The 20,842-nt window shown below is 43.8% G+C and overlaps 1 protein-coding gene across 3 annotated transcripts in view; it reads left to right on the plus strand.

The window, feature by feature from the left end:
- The first annotated feature begins 1,361 nt into the window (after nucleotides 1-1,361).
- Nucleotides 1,362-20,842, plus strand: part of CLMN (calmin) — a 77,937-nt gene continuing 58,456 nt past the window's right edge. For all 3 annotated transcript variants that reach the window (XM_037394236.1, XM_037394237.1, XM_037394238.1), the window contains exon 1: nucleotides 1,362-1,554. In XM_037394236.1, coding sequence (XP_037250133.1) covers nucleotides 1,473-1,554 — 82 coding nt within the window. In that variant the 5' untranslated portion in view covers nucleotides 1,362-1,472. The remainder of the gene's footprint in view (nucleotides 1,555-20,842) is intronic.

Here is a 20,842-nt window from a genome sequence, read left to right on the forward strand (position 1 = left end):
GCTGTTTCTTCTGCTCCTAGCATTCAGGTTCATAAACTTCAGCATGGCATTCATCTATCCTTAAATTTGTGCAAAACTTTTGAGCCTTGATGCTTATAAACAGCTGAAGACCACCCCAGAGTCTTGGAGACAGGGTTTCAGGATAGTTGACTGTTTGCTATACAGTTGACGGATAGTTCACTGTGCGGAGTCCGTTGCCCACAGTTCACCTATTGGATGCTTTATGAAGGACTCTGCCTTCTCATCATCTCCATCTGTTTTTGAGTCACAACAGACGGATCAGCCAAGCGGGCTGTGGGGAGAGTGCTGCACTCCTGAGCTGGGTGAAACAACTGGCTGCGTGGAGTGAGCATTTACCTGGGATCACATAACACTTCCACCTTGAAAGAGTCACAATCTCTACACCCCGGTTTGTTTATATTTAACTTTGTAGATCTCAGCTTGTGTGTTTTGCTAGCCTAATGATGCTATACTAGTCCAACTGGATTGTGTCAGAATTTGCTGTTTACATTATACAGTCTTCACGGTTGGAAAAGAAACCAGGCACGGAAGTACAAATTGCAAGGAAATGACTTGTATGTGAAGGAAACGCTCATGCTGCTCACAAAGTTTGCAGGGCACAGATTTTAGTGATGCTGACAACAATTACTGTGCGATTTTGATGAAAAACGGTGTAAATTAAGATTTTCAATGTGAAAATTCACCACAAAAGAACTCAAACGGCCTAAACGAGCTAGCAAGGGCAGGCTAAATGAGCGTGCAAAGGGCGTATTAGTGTTTTCAATTTCTAGTGGTGCTTATTTCATCTCTACAAGGAACCCCCCTCTGCCCTTCATACTTTCTTCTTCCCTTTCTACCCTGGATGCGTGACATCTCTTCCTGGGGACGACACCTCTCCCGTCCCCGGGCACAGCAAGAGAAAGTGGGCAGGAGCTCGGTATTGTTCGCAGTCCCCCTGCTGCCTCAGCAAGAAAAACGTTATTTATTTGGAGCGTCAACAGGCCATTCCCGAGCGGGACGGGGCAGGGGCTCCGGCCGGGGGCAGCGCGCCGCCGGGCCGGTGGGCTCCGCAGCGCCGGGGCCGGGACCGCACCCGCCTGCGCCCGAGGGGGCGGCCGGGGCAGGGGGCGCGCTGCCGCCCGCGCCGCTCTGCGGGGCGGCGATGCGGGAGCCTGGCCGCCGCTGGTGAGGGGAGGAAGGGGGCGGCCGGCGGGAGGCTGCCCGCGGCGGCGGGCACGGCCGGACCCCCGCCCCACTGCGCGTCGGCGCTCCACCGCCCCCGGCCGGGCGGAGGGAGGGAGGGAGGGAGGCGGGCGGGAGGGGGGAGGGCCGCGGGGCGGGGCGCGGCGCGGCGCGGAGAGGGGCCGCCCCCCCGCCCGCTCCGCTCCGCGCCCGCCGTCGGTGCCGGTGAAGGCGGCGGTGGCGGTGCCGCCGGCTCCTTCCGACCTCCCTCGGCCCGGCCCTGCGTCCCCATGGCCGGGCAGGAGTGGGATTGGTTCCAGCGCGAGGAGCTCATCGGGCACATCAGCGACATCCGAGTGCAGAACCTCCAAGGTAAATCGACACCTCCGGAGAACCGCCTCCCCCCGCCCCCGCGCCGCCCCGCGCCCCTTCCTCGCCTTCTCCCCGTGCCGGTCCTTCCTTCCCCGCCTCTCCCCGTGCCCTGGCGCGGCGCTGCTGCGGGCTCCGTGCCCGCCCCCCCGGGCCGCCCTGTGCGGGCTCCCCCGGCTCCCCGAAGCGCGGGCGGTGCGGGTGCGGGGACGGAGGAGGAGGATGGCGGGGCCAAAGTTTCGCCCGAGCGGGGCGCCGGGCCCGCCCAGCCGGCGGAGAGCCCCGGTGCAGGGGCGAGCGGCGCCGGGCCCCGCGGGAGGGACGGGGCGCGGGGGCTCTGGGGGGGCGGCGCAGCCGGTGTCCCCGCCGCGGGGGGACGGTACCGCCCCGGGCTCCTCCTGAGGGCCGTCGGGGCGCGGGCTGCAGGCTCCGGCTCACCGCGCTCCCTCTCGGGGGGACCCTGCCGGCCGGGCGTCGGGGCGAGCGGTGCCGGGGCTCGCCCTTCGCCGCGGGTGGCGGGAGCTTTGCCTTCGGCCGCCCGCGGAGCCTGGCGGAGGCGCCCCGCGGGCTGGGGCACAGCCCGCCCTGCGCTCCCACCCGCAGGTTTGGGGGTGCGCGGCCGCAGTCGGGGTACGGCCCCGGCTCCGTACCAGCGCAGCCCGAAGGGAGCCGGGTGGCTATCTGAGTACTCAATTTAATGTGCCTTCTCATAAGCTACTGTTGAATAAACAAGGGCAGAGTTATTGGATAAGTCGTCTGCGAGATGGCAGCCCTATTCTGCCACAGGCAGTGCTGGCGGAAAGGATGCAAATACCTGGGTTGGAATGTAGCTCGGTATCAGTGTAGTAGCTCCTCCAAAGTTACGTTTGCCCCTCTCCAGCCAACTCTTTGTGACTGGCAAGGACAGCAAGAATCGATGAAAGAAGAAAAAGCAGAAGTGGCTTATGGGAGAGCAATTTGTTTAATGTAACATACCAGCCTTGATCAGCAGCTCACATTACACTGCAATGTATCTTCATGTTCCATAAAAATAATAGACTTGAATTATAGGTCATTATCTCTTCCTGTTTATGCTTAATGATATTAAGGCGCTGACTACTGGCAGAGGCAGTGCAGTTGCTGGAAATCAGTTTTGGTTTGGCTTGATTGTAGATGATGTATAATTTATCAGAAAAGAGACTCAAATTAGGCATTCTTTCAGCTCTGATGTTATATTAATGCAGTTAACTGCTGATGGGGTCACTCCACAACATTTTAGCTTGCATCATCATAACCTCTGAAATTCAGATTTTGAGTGAAGCCAGAGCTGTTGATTCCAGGATGAACTCCCGTTGGGTTTTGACAATATCAGATTATAGTGTAATTCTACATTTCGAACTCCTGGCTCTGTCTTTTTCAATTCTGTGTGTTAGCATGGATGGTCTGCCTCTGATCTCTTGTTGCTCAAAACTGTAGCAATTAAACCAGGTTTAATCCTTAACTCGGGGGCATTTGTTGAGAAGGGATAGAAAAGAAATCTATTCCTAAAAAGAGTAACATGCTTTTGGCTTTGCCTCTCTATTATTTTTGTAAGAAGGAGTTAAACTCATTTCCCTTTCTGGAACTTAAAATGCATTTATACAGATGCACACAGCCTTATCTAAAATTCCGATAGTCTTGTAGGAGAATGTCATCCTACAGGGCAAATTCCTTTGAATAACATTATATTCATGAAAAAAGCCTCCTGTTCCCGTCTTACCATACAAAAGGAATTTTGAGATATATATTGGTTGTCACCTTGCTTGCACTACTAAATAGGGTTTTAAGAGTTTTTGGGGTTTTTTTCCCCAAGTAGGCTCTTACAGGGAGGAAAAGGCATTTTTTCTAAGGTGCCGCTCCAAAGCAAATGGTGATATCAATCACTTACAGTAGATATGATTTGTAACACATAGTTCTCACATTATCTTCTAGAGATGAAAAACATTTTACAGATGGTGAGTCTGATACTCAGGAGAGTGTGATTTTTGTCACTCAGGAGCTCAGTGGCAAAGCATGGTGCTTCTTTTCAGGATAGTTTCTTGTAAAAGGGCAGCATATGCTCTATGTTCATATGTAGTAATTAAACTGGCTCCTGCTTTATAACTCAGAATTCATTCTCTCCTCTCAAAACAATGTGATCTGAATCACTGCTGGTATCACTGTCTATCAGTTGCAGAATCAGTAATAGTGCTAGAAAGTCATGAGTCTGGGATGAAAAATTAGCTGAGGATGATGCAGAGTTTCCAGCAGCACCAGCATAGATCCTGACAGGCCCTGCTGCTTAGGGCCACACAAAGGACCTCAGGTGGTGCGAGGTCCCGTCTACTACTGCATCTCCTCTCCTGCAGCATGCTTTGCAAGACCGTCTGTGTTTAGGTGCTATGAGATTGATGGTTTGTCTTACTCCAGAATGTTCCCTTTCAATGGGACATTTTACATATGTCAGGTGGAGACTTCTGCTGCAGATGCACAGTGCCAGACAAATATGAGGTCTTTCAGGTCTGGAAGGCAGACAGAGGCATTGCTGTCATCCTGTGTCCGAGCTATCCCACCCAGCAGCTGATGGAAGAGCCCAAGAAGATGAGCCCAAGTGGTGATGATCATGAGAAACGGTACCACTAGCACCTGAACAGCCTAGCTGGTATTAGTTTCTGCAGGCATCACAGCCATCTGTGGTAGCAGTTTTCCATACCATTTCTGCCTCCTTTTTTAAAGGCTAAAATTATTCATTTCTTTTGAAGAGTTCTTCGTTATGTCTTAGCTAAGCTATAGAGCACTGCTGATGTAAAATACTATTTGAAGATGGCATATGCTGTTTCAGTCTGTTGCATCTTCCCTCTCTAGTTTCATAGTTCCACATCCAGGAAGGATCCAGGATGCCAGTTTCTGGGAAGTGTCAGCTCTCATGGGGATACTTTTGCAGTGGTATGATCCCACTGAATTCAGGAGTTGTTTTAGGTGCACGTGCTGGATGCAGATGTAGCCTCTGGAACTGTATATTCTGTAATGTAACTGATGGGATGATGTAACATCCTTCACAGGGAGGCTAAAACTGACAGCCAGGGTTGAAATTGGCAAAATGGACTGGACATGGGGTAAAAAAAGGATGGCTTTAAAAATGGAATTACATCTGGATATTTAGACATAGGCATATGATGATGGGCTTTTACTTTCCCTTTCCATCAAGATCTGAGATTTTCCATTTTATTTTTTTCAATGAAGGAAGTGATATTTCAAAGCTGTTGCAGGTAAGTGATGTTAAAAGCCAGGCATACTGCTTCCATTCTTGACAGAGGTAATTTCAGAAAGCAGAAGCAAAAGTGACAATCTGATGGAGAAGTGGAGAGGGGAATGTAAAGTGCAAAAAAGTGCCAGGTGTGGTGATGCACAAACCAAGTCTCTCACTCCAGGTCTGTTCAGTTTCTAAATGCATTTAATAAACTGATATTCTTGTGCTCTTTGTTCTGTTTGTATATTATCCATAGTGATTTTCTCCACATACTGAAAGAGAAAAATGGAAAGCTTGCACAGAATATAGGAGCATATCTCAAGCAGTGGAATACTCAATAATTAATTTCCTGCCAGGAGATGGTTTTTTTTCCCTTGCTTTCTTTCATTACAACACCAGCAGGAACATTTTGTTACAACACAAGAATATTTTAAAATCTTCCCTACTGGAAGCTTGATTTAAGATCTTCAAAAATATATTCCCTAATGTGGTGAATTGCACTCACTAGAAAGAGGCAACATTCTCAGTAGGAATTATTCTCTTTTAGATGATATTTTGGTTCTGTGCTTTGCAACAGTCTGAATGTATATTTAGTAGTATGTATCTTTCCTTACATTCCTTGGGAGATGAATACTTGTGCAGTCAGATGTTTTGTCCATCTCTGGCAACCAAGTGGTGTTACCACAATTTAAAAATAATTATGGTTTTAATGTTAATTTTTTATATTTGTAACAGAGTACATGGGCTGTCTTGGTAGAATTCTATCATTCTTCTATTGGAGGACTAGACAAGGAGCCCCAAGTCCTGCTACTCATTGTTTTGCTACTTGCTTAGGGTTAAATCCAGGACCTACAAAAATCCATAGATGGTTATTCCTTGATTTCAGTAGATGTAAATACTTTCCTGAGTCTCAGGCTTGCTCTGCTGAGGGTTGCATGGGCTTCAAACATATTTGGAGGGCTATGCAGGAATATATTGTAGTGTTGTCAGAAATAATTAAAAAAAAAAGTGGTGACAGGCTGGAAGAAATAAACTGAACAATACCATCCCCATTGGTTCCTTATCCTTGCCCTAGTTTGTACCTTTGGGTGAATCACTTAGTCATAAACTCCTAGCACTCTCTGATTTTGCTTGTCTTTCCATTTGGATCCTTAAGATCTAGATTTTCTAAGCTTTGGGCAGTAGTAACTATAGCCACTGATAATGAACCCTAGCTTCCGTTGAGGTAACACGTCCTGAAGCCCATGTCTTAAGAGGTAATATGGGTGCTTATCTCATAAAAGTTAGCTCTGGCATCGAGGGTGCCTACATGTCTTTACTTAGGGGAGCTTTAAGGGATCTCTGATGGAGAACCAAAGGCAGGGGCTATAGTCAGTCTTGAAAATGTTTCTCTCAGTATTTTTGTTTATCCATTTATGTATGAAGCATAATTCTTAGGACTATTGCACTTAAAAAAAAATATTACTCTCTGTAGTTAATTACAAGATACAGCAGCATTCAATCTGTTTGCTATAGTTTGACATGCCTTTCAAACACAGGGAAATTTACCAATAGAAGGAAACCTTTTTTAATGTATCCATTTTGACAAAAGTAAGATTCTCTAACTGTGTATTGCTTTTACTCTTCCATAACTTGTCACCATGTTCAGCAGGATTTCATTCTGCCTGTAGACATGTTCATTTCAGCGGGGCCCTTTGTAGATTAGGGTGACATTTGGAAAGATTAAATCGCCTGGAGAATCTTACACAAAGACCTGTAGGACCACAAAGTGATCATATACTATGTAAAAGTGAAGTTAAATAGGTCTGAGAGTTATAAATGTGAACCCCCAAAATGAAAGATTCAGATCCAGGTATAAGAAACCAGAGATAATGCTGGAAACGTAAGTCTTCTAGTGGGGATGTTCTTTGTAAGGGCACTTCCATACCTGGCAGTATTTGTCAGCAATGGAAGGAATACTTACCTGCTCCAGATGTAGGAAATCCTGATGGTGAAATAAAGGAGCAGTGAGAGGTAAGGCAAAGTACAGATTACATGTTCCAGCATGCAGTTTTAACAAGGTCAATGCCTAATTTCTCTAACAAATTAGAAGTCTGGACTCTCTGTCCTATTGCGTGGATGAAATTACACCAAATTCAAATCGTGCACAGTAGCTCTGCAGGCAAATGAACTCTTACACCTGTATACTAACACTTCATCATTAAGAGAGACTGTGTTTGGCGTCCAAGTGTGGATCTGACTTGAGGCATGGGGTTGATCTGCTGTCACTCGCCAGCATCACCTTCTCTTTCTTCCCTTCGTGAGCTGCTGTTCAAGTACTGACCAGCCTCAGCATTAGGAGAGCTGGTAACATCTCAGACTGTATCACTCACCTGAAGTTGAATGTCATTTAAGAACAACAGTCTTCAAAACACTGTGTTAAAACTCATGCTGATTTTAAAATGTAATGTAGTTCTCATAATTTCTCCTGCTTGTTTTTTATTTGCTCAGCTCGACAGAAGTTCAGTTTTCTTTCTCCTAAAGACAATTTCAAGGTTATGTCACTCGCATTTTGAAGAATATGTAGCATCTACTTTGAAAGTGTTACAAAGGAATGACTTGGTTTTCTTTTTCTGTTTGAGAGACAGCTTTCTATTGGACTAGAAAAAGCAACCTTGGGCATTTTGGCTTGTCAGTGTCCATTTAAACGTTATTTATTTATGTCCTATGCTGTTTAAATTTACTGTTGTTGCAGAATGATTAAGGGCACACGTCTAAAGGGGAAGAGCCAAATGTTGTCTGTCTTGTCATGTAGAAGTCAAAAAGATTCTCAGAATTATATATTCAGGAGACAAAATTACTAGATAAGCAGTCACGTCTGTGTCAGTGCTGGGGTGGTGAAGGGCATCACAGCACCTTTTAAAAAATGTGGCTTTTTCTACAGGTCTCTTTACCTGCTATTCTATTTTTATGTCTCCCCAACCAGTTACACACAGGGACTGTAGGTGGAGGATTGCAGGATGGATTTTACTTCATTATAACTGCTGCATATTTCTGTGCAAACAGCTGAGCTATGTTTTAGCTGTAGTTCGAGGCTTTATAGCCATAAACACAAGTTTAAATTGGAATCTTCTAAGGAGGCTCATAATAGCAACAGCCTGGGTGTCTACAGAGTGCACGCCTGTGGACATGTAAGCTGCAGGCAGAGAGGATTTCTTCAGAAAACCAGAAATTCCACTGAATCTGAAAAGATGTTATCAAAACCACTTAAAAGATTACTGTAATCTCTATGGCCATTACTTGTCTTGAATCATGCCATCGAATTATTTGTTGAAATAGTGTAATATTTTGAGGATTCTGTTAATTATTTTCTACTAATTCCTATCTTAAAACATATTTTATGCTGTAGTATCTTGAAAGTTACACTTGATACATATCAGTACAATTCAGACCCAGTGTATCTATGAACAATGAGTTACCTTTTTTTTTCTTCTAATACTGTTTATGTTAGCATCTTTTACTGTTGGTAGTCAGAAATGAGACCCTTCTAGATCAGTGTTGTTGCTTTGCTTTATTATGGCAATTTTTGTTTTTCTCTTTTGGTAATATAATTCTAGTTGTTTACAAAACAAATGCTCACTCAGTGTGCCACAGGATTAATTTCAAATAGAAACATCTATATTCCAGTTCTTGTCATCTTTAATGCATGTATCCCTTTGGATCTTCATCCTATCCTAATTAAGACTGGGGGTGAGTGCATTTTGTAGTGTCCCAAGCTGGGCAAAGAAATCCCTGCTCATGTGCAGTGTCCATTACCAGGAAACATGTCTGTTCAGTGGCGTGCTTAGATTTACACGCCAGCCAGAGCCTGGCCCTGCAGCGCAGATCCTGCAGGTTGTGTTGCTGCCTAGCTTATTCTGATGATGCTCCATAAGTCTGAGTCCATCTAGAGCCCCGCTAAAGTCGGAGGTGCTCTACCCATACCCATGAAATGCTGCAGCTAGATCAGGTTGTGTCACCAGGGCTTTCACGTGCACAGGCATTTTGAGTAGAAGGCCAAATCTTGTCTGAAGGCAGTAAACTGTACTCAGCTTGTTTTACTGGTAGGTTTGTGGCTTTTTGGGCAACTGAACTTCTCAGGTTTCTGTTTAATGTTTGAGTTGGATTGGAGACTTGTAGTTACCTGGCTGTGAAATGAGTTTGGAGCGTCTAATTAACCACATCATGGTGGATGCTGTAGTGCTCCTGTTCTTAGACTGGGACCCCCAGGGTGGGTGCTCCACGTTTTAGCCAGACATATAGAAGCTCACATTTAGGTCTTGCACCTGGGATTGTCCCTCACAGAGACAAGTTCTCCCAAGTGGCTGTTGTTCATTGTGGCCCAGCAGTTGCAGTCTCCAGGTTAACAAAGAGCCCTTAAAAGAAAGTATTTTGTATGTTGCACCAGGACGAAGGTACTTACAGGGGAGAAAATGAACTTCAAATAAACTGCCTACATACATTATTCTTTTCTCTCTCCACCCAGCTTACCATCACTGTCAATGGTAACGTGGCAAGTGTTACTTTTTTGGGCCTGTCCGTCAGGATAATTCACTTGTTAGCACTTCTGGAATCTGAAAGGTCTGTGATGTGCACTAATCTTGTTATTGCTTTCTAACTCTCAAGTGTATGGTAAACTGCATTTTTGTTCTTCTAGCCTTTTTTTTCCTGTTTTCTTCAAGAAACCCAAATAACAGTACAATAAACCCCTCTGATCAGGCAGCCATGTGTCATTCATATGTTGTGAGAGCCATACTACAGCCTGAACTGTCTATTTCACGGGACTGCAGCTGAACCTCTTGAACTTCAGCCAAAGCACAAGGACTGGTTGTGTGCACGGGCTGTCTTTCCATTGTGCACTAATGGTCAGAAAGAAGTACTTTGCCATTTTGTTTAAGTCTTTGCAAAGAGCCCCCTAAGGTGTATCAATAGGTGTTTTGCATATGCAGTCAGTGTAGTTCGCAACTAAGGGCTGTTTATGCTTCTCTTGGCTCAGTGAAAAATGGGAAGGGCAAGACAGTCCTGGCACTGAGGCAGATGGAAGCAATGCCAATGCAGATAACTTTGTTAAAAACTGGTCCTTTATATGACTGCATCTGGACATGTGATTAAATCTTTTTGCCTTTTGCTGATGTTCATGATAAACGTGAACTGCAGCTACAGCTTAATAAAGATATAGTATTTATAAATAACGCAGTATGAAATATCCATTTCAGACTTACTGTCTGGGAGCTAATATATATATATATATATATATATTTATGTATATAGAAGGAAACAAACATAAATCTGTCTGGGCCGTTTGCCCAGGGAGAGTAACGAGGCAAACAGAAGTAGGCAAATGGGGCAGAGTGTGGTCCTGAAAAACCTAATGGTAGTGCAGGAGTGACTGCGGCCAGCGCCTTCATGTGATACTTAAAACTGGTGAATCGTAGAAATCCTGCCCAAATGAGAAGACGAGCTTTCAGAGACAAAATTCCCATTGACTCTCCTTTTTTGACAAGGTACTCAGTAGGCTTATTTCTGGTACAAATCCTGGGCAGTTCCAGCAGTTACTCTCCAGAGTAGCTGGGAAGCATTCAGTCCCTGTCCTTGTTCTCAGGTTCCACACCGGGTAGGGGACTTCCTGGCCCTGATGATTAGTGCCACTGAATGACATTTAGTTCCTGTTACTCTGAGGGTTTTTTAATCTTTTTTGTTTTCTTTTTTTTTTAATATTTTCCTGGATACAGGACAAGGAGTGATTTGAGATTATAGGGATTCTTGTCTGAATTTTTGCATATCTGCCCATTATAAAGAAAAAAAGTTAAGGACTTAATGTTGGTTAAAAAGAACTTCTGCTCAGCCTTCTTCCAGAAGTTAGTATGATTATTGACCTTGGGTGAAAGAAGACAGAGTATGAATCTTTGCTGGCTAAGCTGCATTTCATCCTTTGAAGATAGATGTTCTTTTTGATGTATTCAGTGTTGGCCCTTCAAAACTTTAAAACATTCTGTGCTTATCAGAAGAATCAAAGAAGATAAGAGATATAATTGTCTTCAAAACCTGTGTGTATCAAGAGGAAGTGCCATGTTCTGGTTGCTAGTACAGCTAAGGGACGTTATAAAATCCTGTCTGTAATGCTGCAGTTGACAGAATCACTCATCATGAGTTTATTTTAAGAACTTGGAGGTCGCACCAGTGGGACTACTGTGAATTGAGGAAGTGGTTGTGACCCTGGTGTGATGGCAGCTTGCGTCTTGGAGGAGAAGGACAGTGCATGATTCCTGTGCAGTCCCGGACATCCCTGAGAGGGGCTGTCCTCAGGTGCTGAGAGATCCATATGTAGCTGGGGAGGTCTGGAAAGCTGATACCCATCTGTCTTTCAAGACTGTTTGGAAACTAATTAATGCAGCAAGTTATATCCACATTTTGTTTCAACTGGTCAGAGCTTGGGTACCTTCCAAGTCCCTGACTTTCTTTAATTTTGGGGGAGGTCTAAACATTGTGTCATAGCCTATCCCACAGATGGCTCTAGAGAAATTTTTTTTTCATGCAGGATCCCGATTTTTTTTGTGCCTATTGTGTCCTTCACTTTTATGCTGAGATTGATCACGAAAACCAGGTGTAGAAGTGGTCTGGATGCTCACAGCAAGCTGAGATGAGGCCCCTAGGTTGCGTCACTCAAGCCAGTAGACAGGTTTGTCATTCAGGCACTTAATTACGAGCTGAATGTTCACTTGAGCTTTTATATTCTCATTTCAGTAATGAACCAAAACTTAGGAAGAGTGACTGACTGCAGAGCTGCTGCAGTTCAGGTTCTTCGAGCCAAAGTTTCTGCTCATTTCATTTATCACACTAATGACCGGTCTTGGAGCCTAAACACAGGAGCTGCATGGAAAACACAGCTTAATGTGCTAACGTGATGTCCACATGACAGAAAGATTTGGCATGGGCTGCCCACTTCATTTTAGTTTGCCGGTCCTGCTACACATGTGTGTTCTTGCACGTTGCATCCTTACAGAAGGATGGGGCTGTAACAGATGTGGAAGTAGTATTTAATAACTGGTTTTGCAGAGATGGTCCAAGCCTGAGTTCTGCTACTCAGCCTATGGGCATCACTATTATCTTTCTTTCCCATCGCTTTGCATTTGTCTTGACTAAAACTGAGATGTGTTCTTAATACATTCTAGCAGGCATTTATTTCTATTTTTTTAGTATTTGAGTATCTTATGGGTTTTAATGTATTTCTCTAGATGACACCCTTATGTTAGGTTTGGGGATCAAAGGCATATGAAAGCCAGAGGATTTATTTCAAAGTTATCCAGACAGCCTAATGACATATTTCTCTGTGTGTGAGCATGGAAAGTTTTGGTGGAGCAGGCCTTGAACCTTGGTATTCTCTTTGCAAGGTGACCATTGGAACTACCTAACCGAATTCCTCTCTTCACAGCTTGTTTTTGTCTCCTTCACCATCTGACAGCAAAGGCAAACAATGCCATCTAACAACTCATCTGAACTGTAATACATGCATACTGCCTTCTCTATCGTAAACTTTTAAAACTTGATAATTTACATGAAGCTACAAACTCATCTTTTGTCCCAGCACGTGTCATGTTCCCATGTTTAGTGACAAGTGGTCTCCTTCTGGGTTTGCTCATGCTTGTTGGTCTTCTCTCCAGTGCACACCTGCTGGTGTGAAGGATCACCAAGTGCAATCACAATTCATTTTGGCTTGGCGTAGGGGTTTTTTTAATGCAAGAAGAACAAAATGTTTATGGAGTGGTATCAACCTGCTTTCTTCTACTTCTCCCTGTTTGTGAAGATGTATTTTTTTGAAGTCTCATGTTGATCATCTTTATGAGTTACTATTTATTATCTTCAGGTAAAACCTTCTTTTTCTCCAAGTGCTTTGGAATTACCTCAGTCAAGATCCAAATCAGCTGTGCTCCCTCTGCCTCTTTTTACTATGCTTTCAGTTCACTGAGTTTGTTCAACGAGTTTTGTTTGCCATGGTTTGAGTATGTGTTGCTAGAAAGGAGATAAAGTGGAGCTGGGGAGGAAGAAAACTTGCTACTAGAAGCTGGAAGAGGGTAATTCATGATGAACATCTCCAGGAACTATAATTTGTTTTCCTTGAGAAGTATATATGCGAATAAAAACTTTCCGTTTGCATGCATAAATGAATTGGATTAAATTTTAGCCCAGCCTGAACTTGCTGTCAAATCGTGCTCTTCTGTTCAGTTCTCAGAATCATCCGAATGTTATTTTAACAGAGAGCAATGCTGCATCTGCTGTCCTGAAACTCTGTGTCCCTTGGGTACAGGTCTGAAAGAGCTTGATGGGGTAGAGGGGAAGACCAAGGGAGGGCTTGTTTAGGGCATGGATGAGATGTATTTATCTTGCATGAATGTAGAGAGGTATCTGCCTAAAGATGTCTGCCTGCCCTGGATGATTAGAAGGGTATGTTCTACAAGAGAAGGAAGGTCATAGAGGGGTGATGCACTTCATTGCCTCATCTCGAAATGTGGTCTGTAATTGAAGCTCTGCGATACCTGGGAGTGTAAGCTGCCTTGACTTGAAGCTGGTGTCTTGCGGCCTTATATAAATAAGCCATTCTGACCTGCTCCTGGAAGACTCCTTTTCTTCTTTTCCCAGTTGCTCAAGCTCTTTGGTATTTGTCTGGTGATCGCCATCTAGGCTTGGCTTCATGGCCTGAGCAGAGGAAAGCATTGCTATTTAGTCTCATGATTCTTTGAGATGAGTTATTAATATGTAAAGGAACAAATAGATGACAGCTGCTTTGCTGAGCCGTTTTCCCCCGGTTTCTTAATCTCTCCTCCCACTGGAGCATGGGAAGTGCTGAGACCTGGTAACTCTTGAAATAGCCTCGAGTCTTCCCTGGGCAGGGCCTCCCCACTGCACATGGGTGCTGACTTGCAATCAGCATGTGCGTAGGAGCTGATCCATCGCTTAAGGCTTCTTTGGGAACCCCAAAGAACAATAATATCCTGTTGACTAGGATTTTGCTATTTATATCCATCAGCTGAGTAGCCGCCTCCTCTGCCAGCTCCCTAGTTACCAGTCTGTAAATCTCTCTTTGGACCATGTTGTGTGTTGCATGGTTGACAATATGATTTAATTTCAAGACGAATTTGTTTGAGACACTTAGAAAGGCAAATGGATAGATGAAGAAAGGTGTCAGCTTTTCTTGCTTTGTTTACTTGTTAGCTTTTTGGACATCAGGCAAAGAGACTAGCAGGAAGCGAACCTGCCCTGTAAGGGTAGCATTAGAAGACAGTACAAACCTATATCAATGCAAAGAGAAAAACAATTAGATCCCTTATAGGTATGTTTGTGGAGAAGTGCTGACATAGACTTGTCAGATTAAAGACTGAATTCTGCCACCCACATACTCTCCCAGCAGTTTATTTCTTTCTTTTTCCCTACTTCGCCCTCCCCCCCCTCTTTTTTTTCTGCAATAGATTTTCGATCTACTTGAGTAGAAAAGGTGTAATCTCATTCCAGAAAAACCTTTCCATGGCTTTGGAACATAGGCAAAAACATGTCAAATTTAGCCTGGTATTTTCTAGGCTGCTTTTTAAAAGGTAAGCCTTTTGAGAGAGCTGTACAATTGACTTCGAAGAGAAAAATTAGTCAAACCTGTGGGAGTCTGCTAGGGTGAAGTGAAAAGAAAGCAATTATTTCACTGAGAGCTTTTATGAAGATTTTTGAGGCTCCTATCACAAAAGTCTGTTAATAACGGGACTTAGTTATAAAGTTCAATTGCATTGGCTCAGATACGGATAAACCCTGTTATGGGGGTAAGGGCTTAAACCTGATCTGAATCAGAAGAAGCCACTACTTCTAGTTGGAGTTATTTTTAACCATATGAACATGGATGATGTAGTTGCCTAGTTTTGCTTTGGTGCTATGCTGCATGACCAGAGACCAGGTAGTTTCTGAAGACATTGCTAGTGTTCACCAGGGAAGCACTGTATAGCTTGGCTTCCCAATTCCTTCTTCTCCGCGCTTTGGGAAATTGATAGTTGTGCACAGCTCCCCTCCCCTGTGCTATTGCTCCCCAGCTCTGCCTTTTGTGGTTTTCTAGTGCATATAGATGCTCCTTGTTAAAGCACTGCAAGCAAAAGACAGGGCACGTTCGGCAGTTAGTGAACTAGGAATACTTCGAGAAATCAGTATATTTTCTGAAACCATTTTCTAATTATAGTGAAAGCTTTCTGCTTATAGAAAGTTTGGAGTGTTTTTGGTACCATCTGGATACCTAAGCTTGGACAACAAATCACTTCTGACATAATGACGACAGTGTATAATACTGTGTTTTTCTAACCCGTGTCTCATTAATGTGGAAGCACATGGATTTTCCTGCAAAATGTTGATTCACCATCTGTGCTAGTATTATTTGTATGAAGTGAAAGACTGCCCTTTGTGTTGCAATTGCAGTGGACCCATTCTGCTTTTCCCGACTTCTCTCTCTTGGACCAAATGGGTAGGTCACAGGACAAAATAAAACTACACCAAATGGTACTTACTGCTAATGCTTACTTACCTTACTTCCATGTGGGAGCTGTCAAAATTTATTAACGGTGGAACTCACATGATTAAGTGACATTTTTCTGTTGTTCTCACTTTCCCTTTCCCATGCTCTGGCTTTCGTTTGCTTATTTGGGCTGTAAACCCCTGGTCTTGGGGAAGCTGAATTCCTTGTGTGCTCCATGTAGATGTCACAACCTAAGTCAACGAGTGTGTAAAGGACGGTAACATTGCTAGAGTTAAAATGGTATAGGAACAATGGTATAGGTGAGAGTCTCCCATGGAAGGGGTTGCAGCTTGGTTTGAGCTGTGTTGCATCTGAATTATAAAGTAGCTTAGAGGTTACTTACCTTCAGAGCTAGGCATTGGCATTTTGAGTCTGGTCTGAGTCTGGGAATCCTCAGCTTCATTCTACTTCTCCACTAACATTTGAACTGTTCTTTAAATTCTTCTGCCTTCATTGTGAGTCTTTTTATATTTACGGATTAATAGTTAAGATCCTTATATAGAATGTGTTTCAAAGCAGTCTTGACTCTTCACAATCATGTGATCTGAAGTATCCCAAGAAAGATGTTTTACTTGCACTGAAACTTTATTCCGCTATCATATAATTGTTAGCTTCATTCATACTCACAAGTCAGTTCTGATGGTTTCCAGATGAAACCCATCAAACCTAGGAATCTTTAACCATCTTTTCTTCATCTCTCTCGAGTCTTTTTGCTTTTTCGTATTCTTGACCCTGAGAAATAGATGGAACGTCTTTAAGTAAATGGGTATATTAGCAGTACAAATTTAATCTGCTTCAGTAAATTCATCAACTCTGTATCACTCACCAAAGTAAAATTAAGGGACAGATTCTGGTTTTTGTGTCCTTTCAGTAGTTCTATTTCTGCAGTCTCATGGAGATAAGCTGCTTTATGGAAAATACTGATCTGCATTTTATTAATGAGTTTTTAAGGTAATTTTGATACATCAGTAAATGATACCAAAGGGGAAGGAGAGGGCTTAAAAAGAGATTCTTTCTGATGGGTTTTGAAAGGGATGCAGAGTATCAGTTAAGGGGTTAGACTTCTCTAAGGATACTGCAGGGGAAGACAGTTACAATAGGACAGCAAGAAGATGACTGCTCTAGAGGGGCTGGAACTGGACAAGCTGGTACAGCAGGAAGGCAACTGATCCTTGTGCTTTAAAGGTAAGTCCATCTGTCTTTTGACAGATCAGTTACTCTAACTGGATGCAGTAACAGACTGGAAACAGCAATAGCAAAGCCTTTCTTAGCTCCTTGAGGTTAACTTCTGGTGGGGTCTAACAAAGAGAAGCAACAGTGGCTGGCAGCAGTCGGCAGGGTATTGTCAGAGAATTGGCTGGAATAGTGTTTTCTGAAACAAGAAAATGTGAGTAGGGGAGACTTGAACATGTAGGTAGTTAAAAGCCTACGATTTTGCCTGCTGGGATGAAAAAGTCTAAGGGTGTTTGCTGGGAACATGGAGGGGGAGGTGGTTATGGCATGGGAAGCTAAAAGGTACTTTGATGCTTTGTTCTTGACTTAGCTCCACCAAATTATGCACGTGCACAAACTTCTGTAACTATAAGCTGTTACACTTGCCTTCATCCTCCCTACTTGTTGTATTAATATCTTTGTCTGCAACTAGGATCTGATCTTGCACCCACTGAATTTTTTGCCATTGAGCTCAGTGGGGCTAAATCTGGCTGCTGAAGTAAAGGAGCTGCTCATCTCTGCCAGTGTCACATGCACAGAGCTGCGTACTAAGGCTCTGAGCATAGTGAGGGTCCTCCAAGGGCCTCAAACCCTCCAAGGTTTATATAAACGTATCTGTCTGCGGTCCAAACCCCTGAATATACAGAAACACATACCAGAATTAGATCCAGATCCTTGGATCAGCCTGATACCCCATGCATTTGTCCTTGGTTGGCATGTTGTCAGATGGGCGAACAGCACATCTGTGGAAGAGGGGTGGTTTGGAAGTCCCTAGGTGCATGTTACAATAGCTTTATGCATGTATTTGCCTAGGTGTAGGAGTCATTATTATGGCTTCTGGCCTACTTCTCAGCAAAGCAATTAACAAGTCCGAAAGGTCTTGCCTTAAGGCTCTCACAAGCCATGAATTATACATTTAATTCTGTATCCTCCCTTCCATTTCTCTAACACACTTTTTCAGAAGATAATGTAATGTTATTTTCACCTCATACAAAAATATGACAGCCTGGTTCTCAGAGCAGGAAAGCAGAAAAGCCTTTCTGTCATCTCTTCACAACATACAATATTTTTTTTTCTTTTTTTTCTTTTCAGATGGTGTTTATGAAAGAAAATCGTTGTTGCTAGACAATAATATCTTTAGGCTATTCAGTACCTTCCCTGATGAGAGTCCTGAGAGAAACGGCAATCTGCTGGGCATTCACCAGCAACAGCTGCTGCCTGCCTGACACCATTAAAACACAGATTTAGCATTTATTTACAGTACCACGGAGCAATGAACCTGGCCACTGTCACTCCAATATAGTGTAGCTAAGGAATAACATAGACTGCATTTACATGAGTACACTCAAAAGTTAATCCAAATTAACTTTATGAAAGTCGATTAACTAAACCGCTCTGGATGCTGGCATCATGGTGGTTCCTCTGGCTGTACCTCAGCTGTTTATAGTTAAATGTAAACTGAATTAGGGATGGGTTTTTTTCCTCTGCTAGTGTTTTACTTGAGACAAGCTGTTAATGTTGCGGGTCTTATCGCTGCCTTTTGGAAGATGACCAGAGTCCTGGCAGCAGATGGTAGTTGCGGAGCAGTGAGAGTGGCAGAGGAGAGGACCCTGACCAAGTTCGGACTGTTGGGCCAAGCGTGTGCTTTGTCCCAGGATCAATACATGTGGAGCTGGGCTCAGTCACAGCTGCTGGTGCTGGAGGCTGTGCTGGGAGAGGCAGGCAGAGGAGCAGTTTAGCTGGAAAAGCTGAACACAGAGCCCTGTCCTGCTGGAGCGGTGGGGCTGAGGCTAATTTGTGTGCAATTCTGGCTTTTGCTTTTGTCGTTGCCTTGAGGCAGTGAGGAGGAGTTGTGTGGCTACTCTAAACAAAAATAGGCTAGGAGAGAAATTCATGAGTATTTCTCTGCATTTCTGTCTCAACGAGAAGCTCACTGGGGATGCTTGAGCTCTCCTTAATAATAAGGACACTGAAAAGGGGCTGCATGTCTGTGTGTGGGGGGTGCAGCTGACAAGGCAAGGTTATATACCTTAATGTGTCTGGTTCCTGGAAGGAGTTTATTAGTCCTCTCCAGACTTTGGGATGCTCCAGGGAAAATTCTGCTTCTCTAAACTTTTCTGTGTATCCCTACACTGCCCCATGGCTATACATTAGCTGTTCATCTGCTGATCCATGGAATACAATTATTCCTCCAGCCTTGTGGAAAATGCTCTCCTAATTCAGTGCCATGACAGTGAATATGGGGGGAAAAAATGGCTTTCAGCCATTTCAGGAGCTTGCAGCTACCGCCTCTCGGGAGTCCCTGAGGAATCCTGCATGCACGCGAGGGAGCCAGCTTGTCTCTCAGATCAGTTATTTGGAAGACAGAGCCACCCACACTAGCGATGGTAATTCGGGGCAGTGTCAGCTGGGAGGTAATTTGGTCCCAGGGCCCATCGTTTTGCTGCTGGGGATTCTCTGCGGATGCCGTGATTGCAGCGTGTGGGGGTGGAGAAACTCACAGATCCAAGCTGGTGAAATTATACAAGCTTTGTTTCCAGTACTGGTGTTCCCATGCTTTCTTTGCCCTTCTGCACTGAAAATCAGTGATCAGATGAAAATCATTTGTAAACTGAGACTGCTTTTGGACTTGTAAATGTAAAATTTAATTGTTAGGATGAGAAATATTTGGATAGTGAAGTTGCTGCCATGATATAAGCAAGGCAAGGTTTGTAGAGAGAGGTAATATCTTTTATTAGCCTGGTTGATAAGTTGCTTTGTTGTTTTTCCAGCTGCTCTTTGTTGGCTTAATAAAAGCTCCTGCCTCACCTCAGACTTTTTATTCTGGCATGCTTGTCTGAGTAATAGAAATCAATGAAGTTAGCCTAGTGCAAGTGGTCATGTTTCCAGACTGCAAACTATGAAACAAACAAATTCAATGTTAATTTGTATAAATCCATATTATTTATTGCCTTTCTTGTGTTGCTTTTGTTGGCTAATTTGTGACTATTGAGGGAAAAAAAATATGTTCTTTCATTTATACAGAGTAATCTCTTGAAAATATATCATTGCCTCAATAGTATGACTACAAATAAGTAAGATTATAGCAGTGACTGACTGAGAATAACAAGTAATCAAAAAGCACAGTTGGAATCTAGCCTGACTGAAATTACAAAGTGTGAAATTTTGGTCTGGATAGGTAGCAAACGGATGGATTAAATTAAAACTGTAAGTAGGAGAACATTGTTTAGCTATGCTGCCATAACCCGAGTTTTACGGGGTCTACCTGATCCATGAACGAAGTCACCCAGCAGTGTTTTGTGGTAAAAATCAACGCATAAAATGCGCCTATCCGGCTTGCAGGCTAGTTAGTAATTCCAGCATGTATAATGTATCAAAACAAGACGTTTAATTGCTTGAAATGTAAATATTACAAATCATACATACAATTTCCCTAGCTTATTTGACTGTGTAGGGCAAGGCCTATTTGAAGTTCATCCTACCTTAGTTTGTTTATGCATGGAATATACTTGAGCAGTACTCCAGGGAGGGGGCACAAGCAAAGGCTGGGAGATACCTGAATGTCTCCCAAGCCCTCACCTGGCTGTCGATGTTGTTCCAGGGTCAGATGTTCCCAGGAGCCATGTTTGGGCCGAATTAACTTTTTCTGTTCTTGCGATGGCTAGCAGAGCAAAGTGGAAATGTACTTGAATTTACTAAAGCAAGACTTGATCTACTGGTGACAGAATCGCATCTGGGAGAGCTTTGGTGTAAACAGTAGGGAAGCTGTCAGACTGCTTGCTTTGAAACTATTTTGTCAAACATTTGATGAATGTTGATGAAACTTGATGAAAACACAGTCTATTCCTACCTGCAGTCACCGTAACTGTTGGTATTACACACCTGGAAGGTCCCTCTTGTTGACCTAGCCCTCATTAAAGCTGTGTGTTTCTCATAGCTGCGACTTAATGACGGACACTTTGAGTCGTGGCACTTTTGCTGTGTTGTGGGTGTGATTCCTGAACCTAGCTGTGCTGTCTTGTAAGACCCACAGGACTTTCTTTACAATTTTGGCTTCATGGGTGGCCTTTCTCTCTCTTAAGCCCTAGATGTCTGGAAGTTGGACCTCCTCATCTAGCTCTGTAGACTTCCTTTGAAGCTGTGATTTTTCCCCATTTTTGAATGGTTGGTTGCAGTACGTGAGAATGTGAAATGATGAATGCTGGGCTGGGAAGACTCTCATTTGCTGTGAGAGAATTAGGCTCAATTTCTGCCCCTCCTGTAACTCTGCAGAC

Source organism: Falco rusticolus, chromosome 7 (assembly GCF_015220075.1).
Source record: "Falco rusticolus isolate bFalRus1 chromosome 7, bFalRus1.pri, whole genome shotgun sequence".
In the NCBI taxonomy this organism is placed as follows: Eukaryota; Metazoa; Chordata; class Aves; order Falconiformes; family Falconidae; genus Falco; species Falco rusticolus.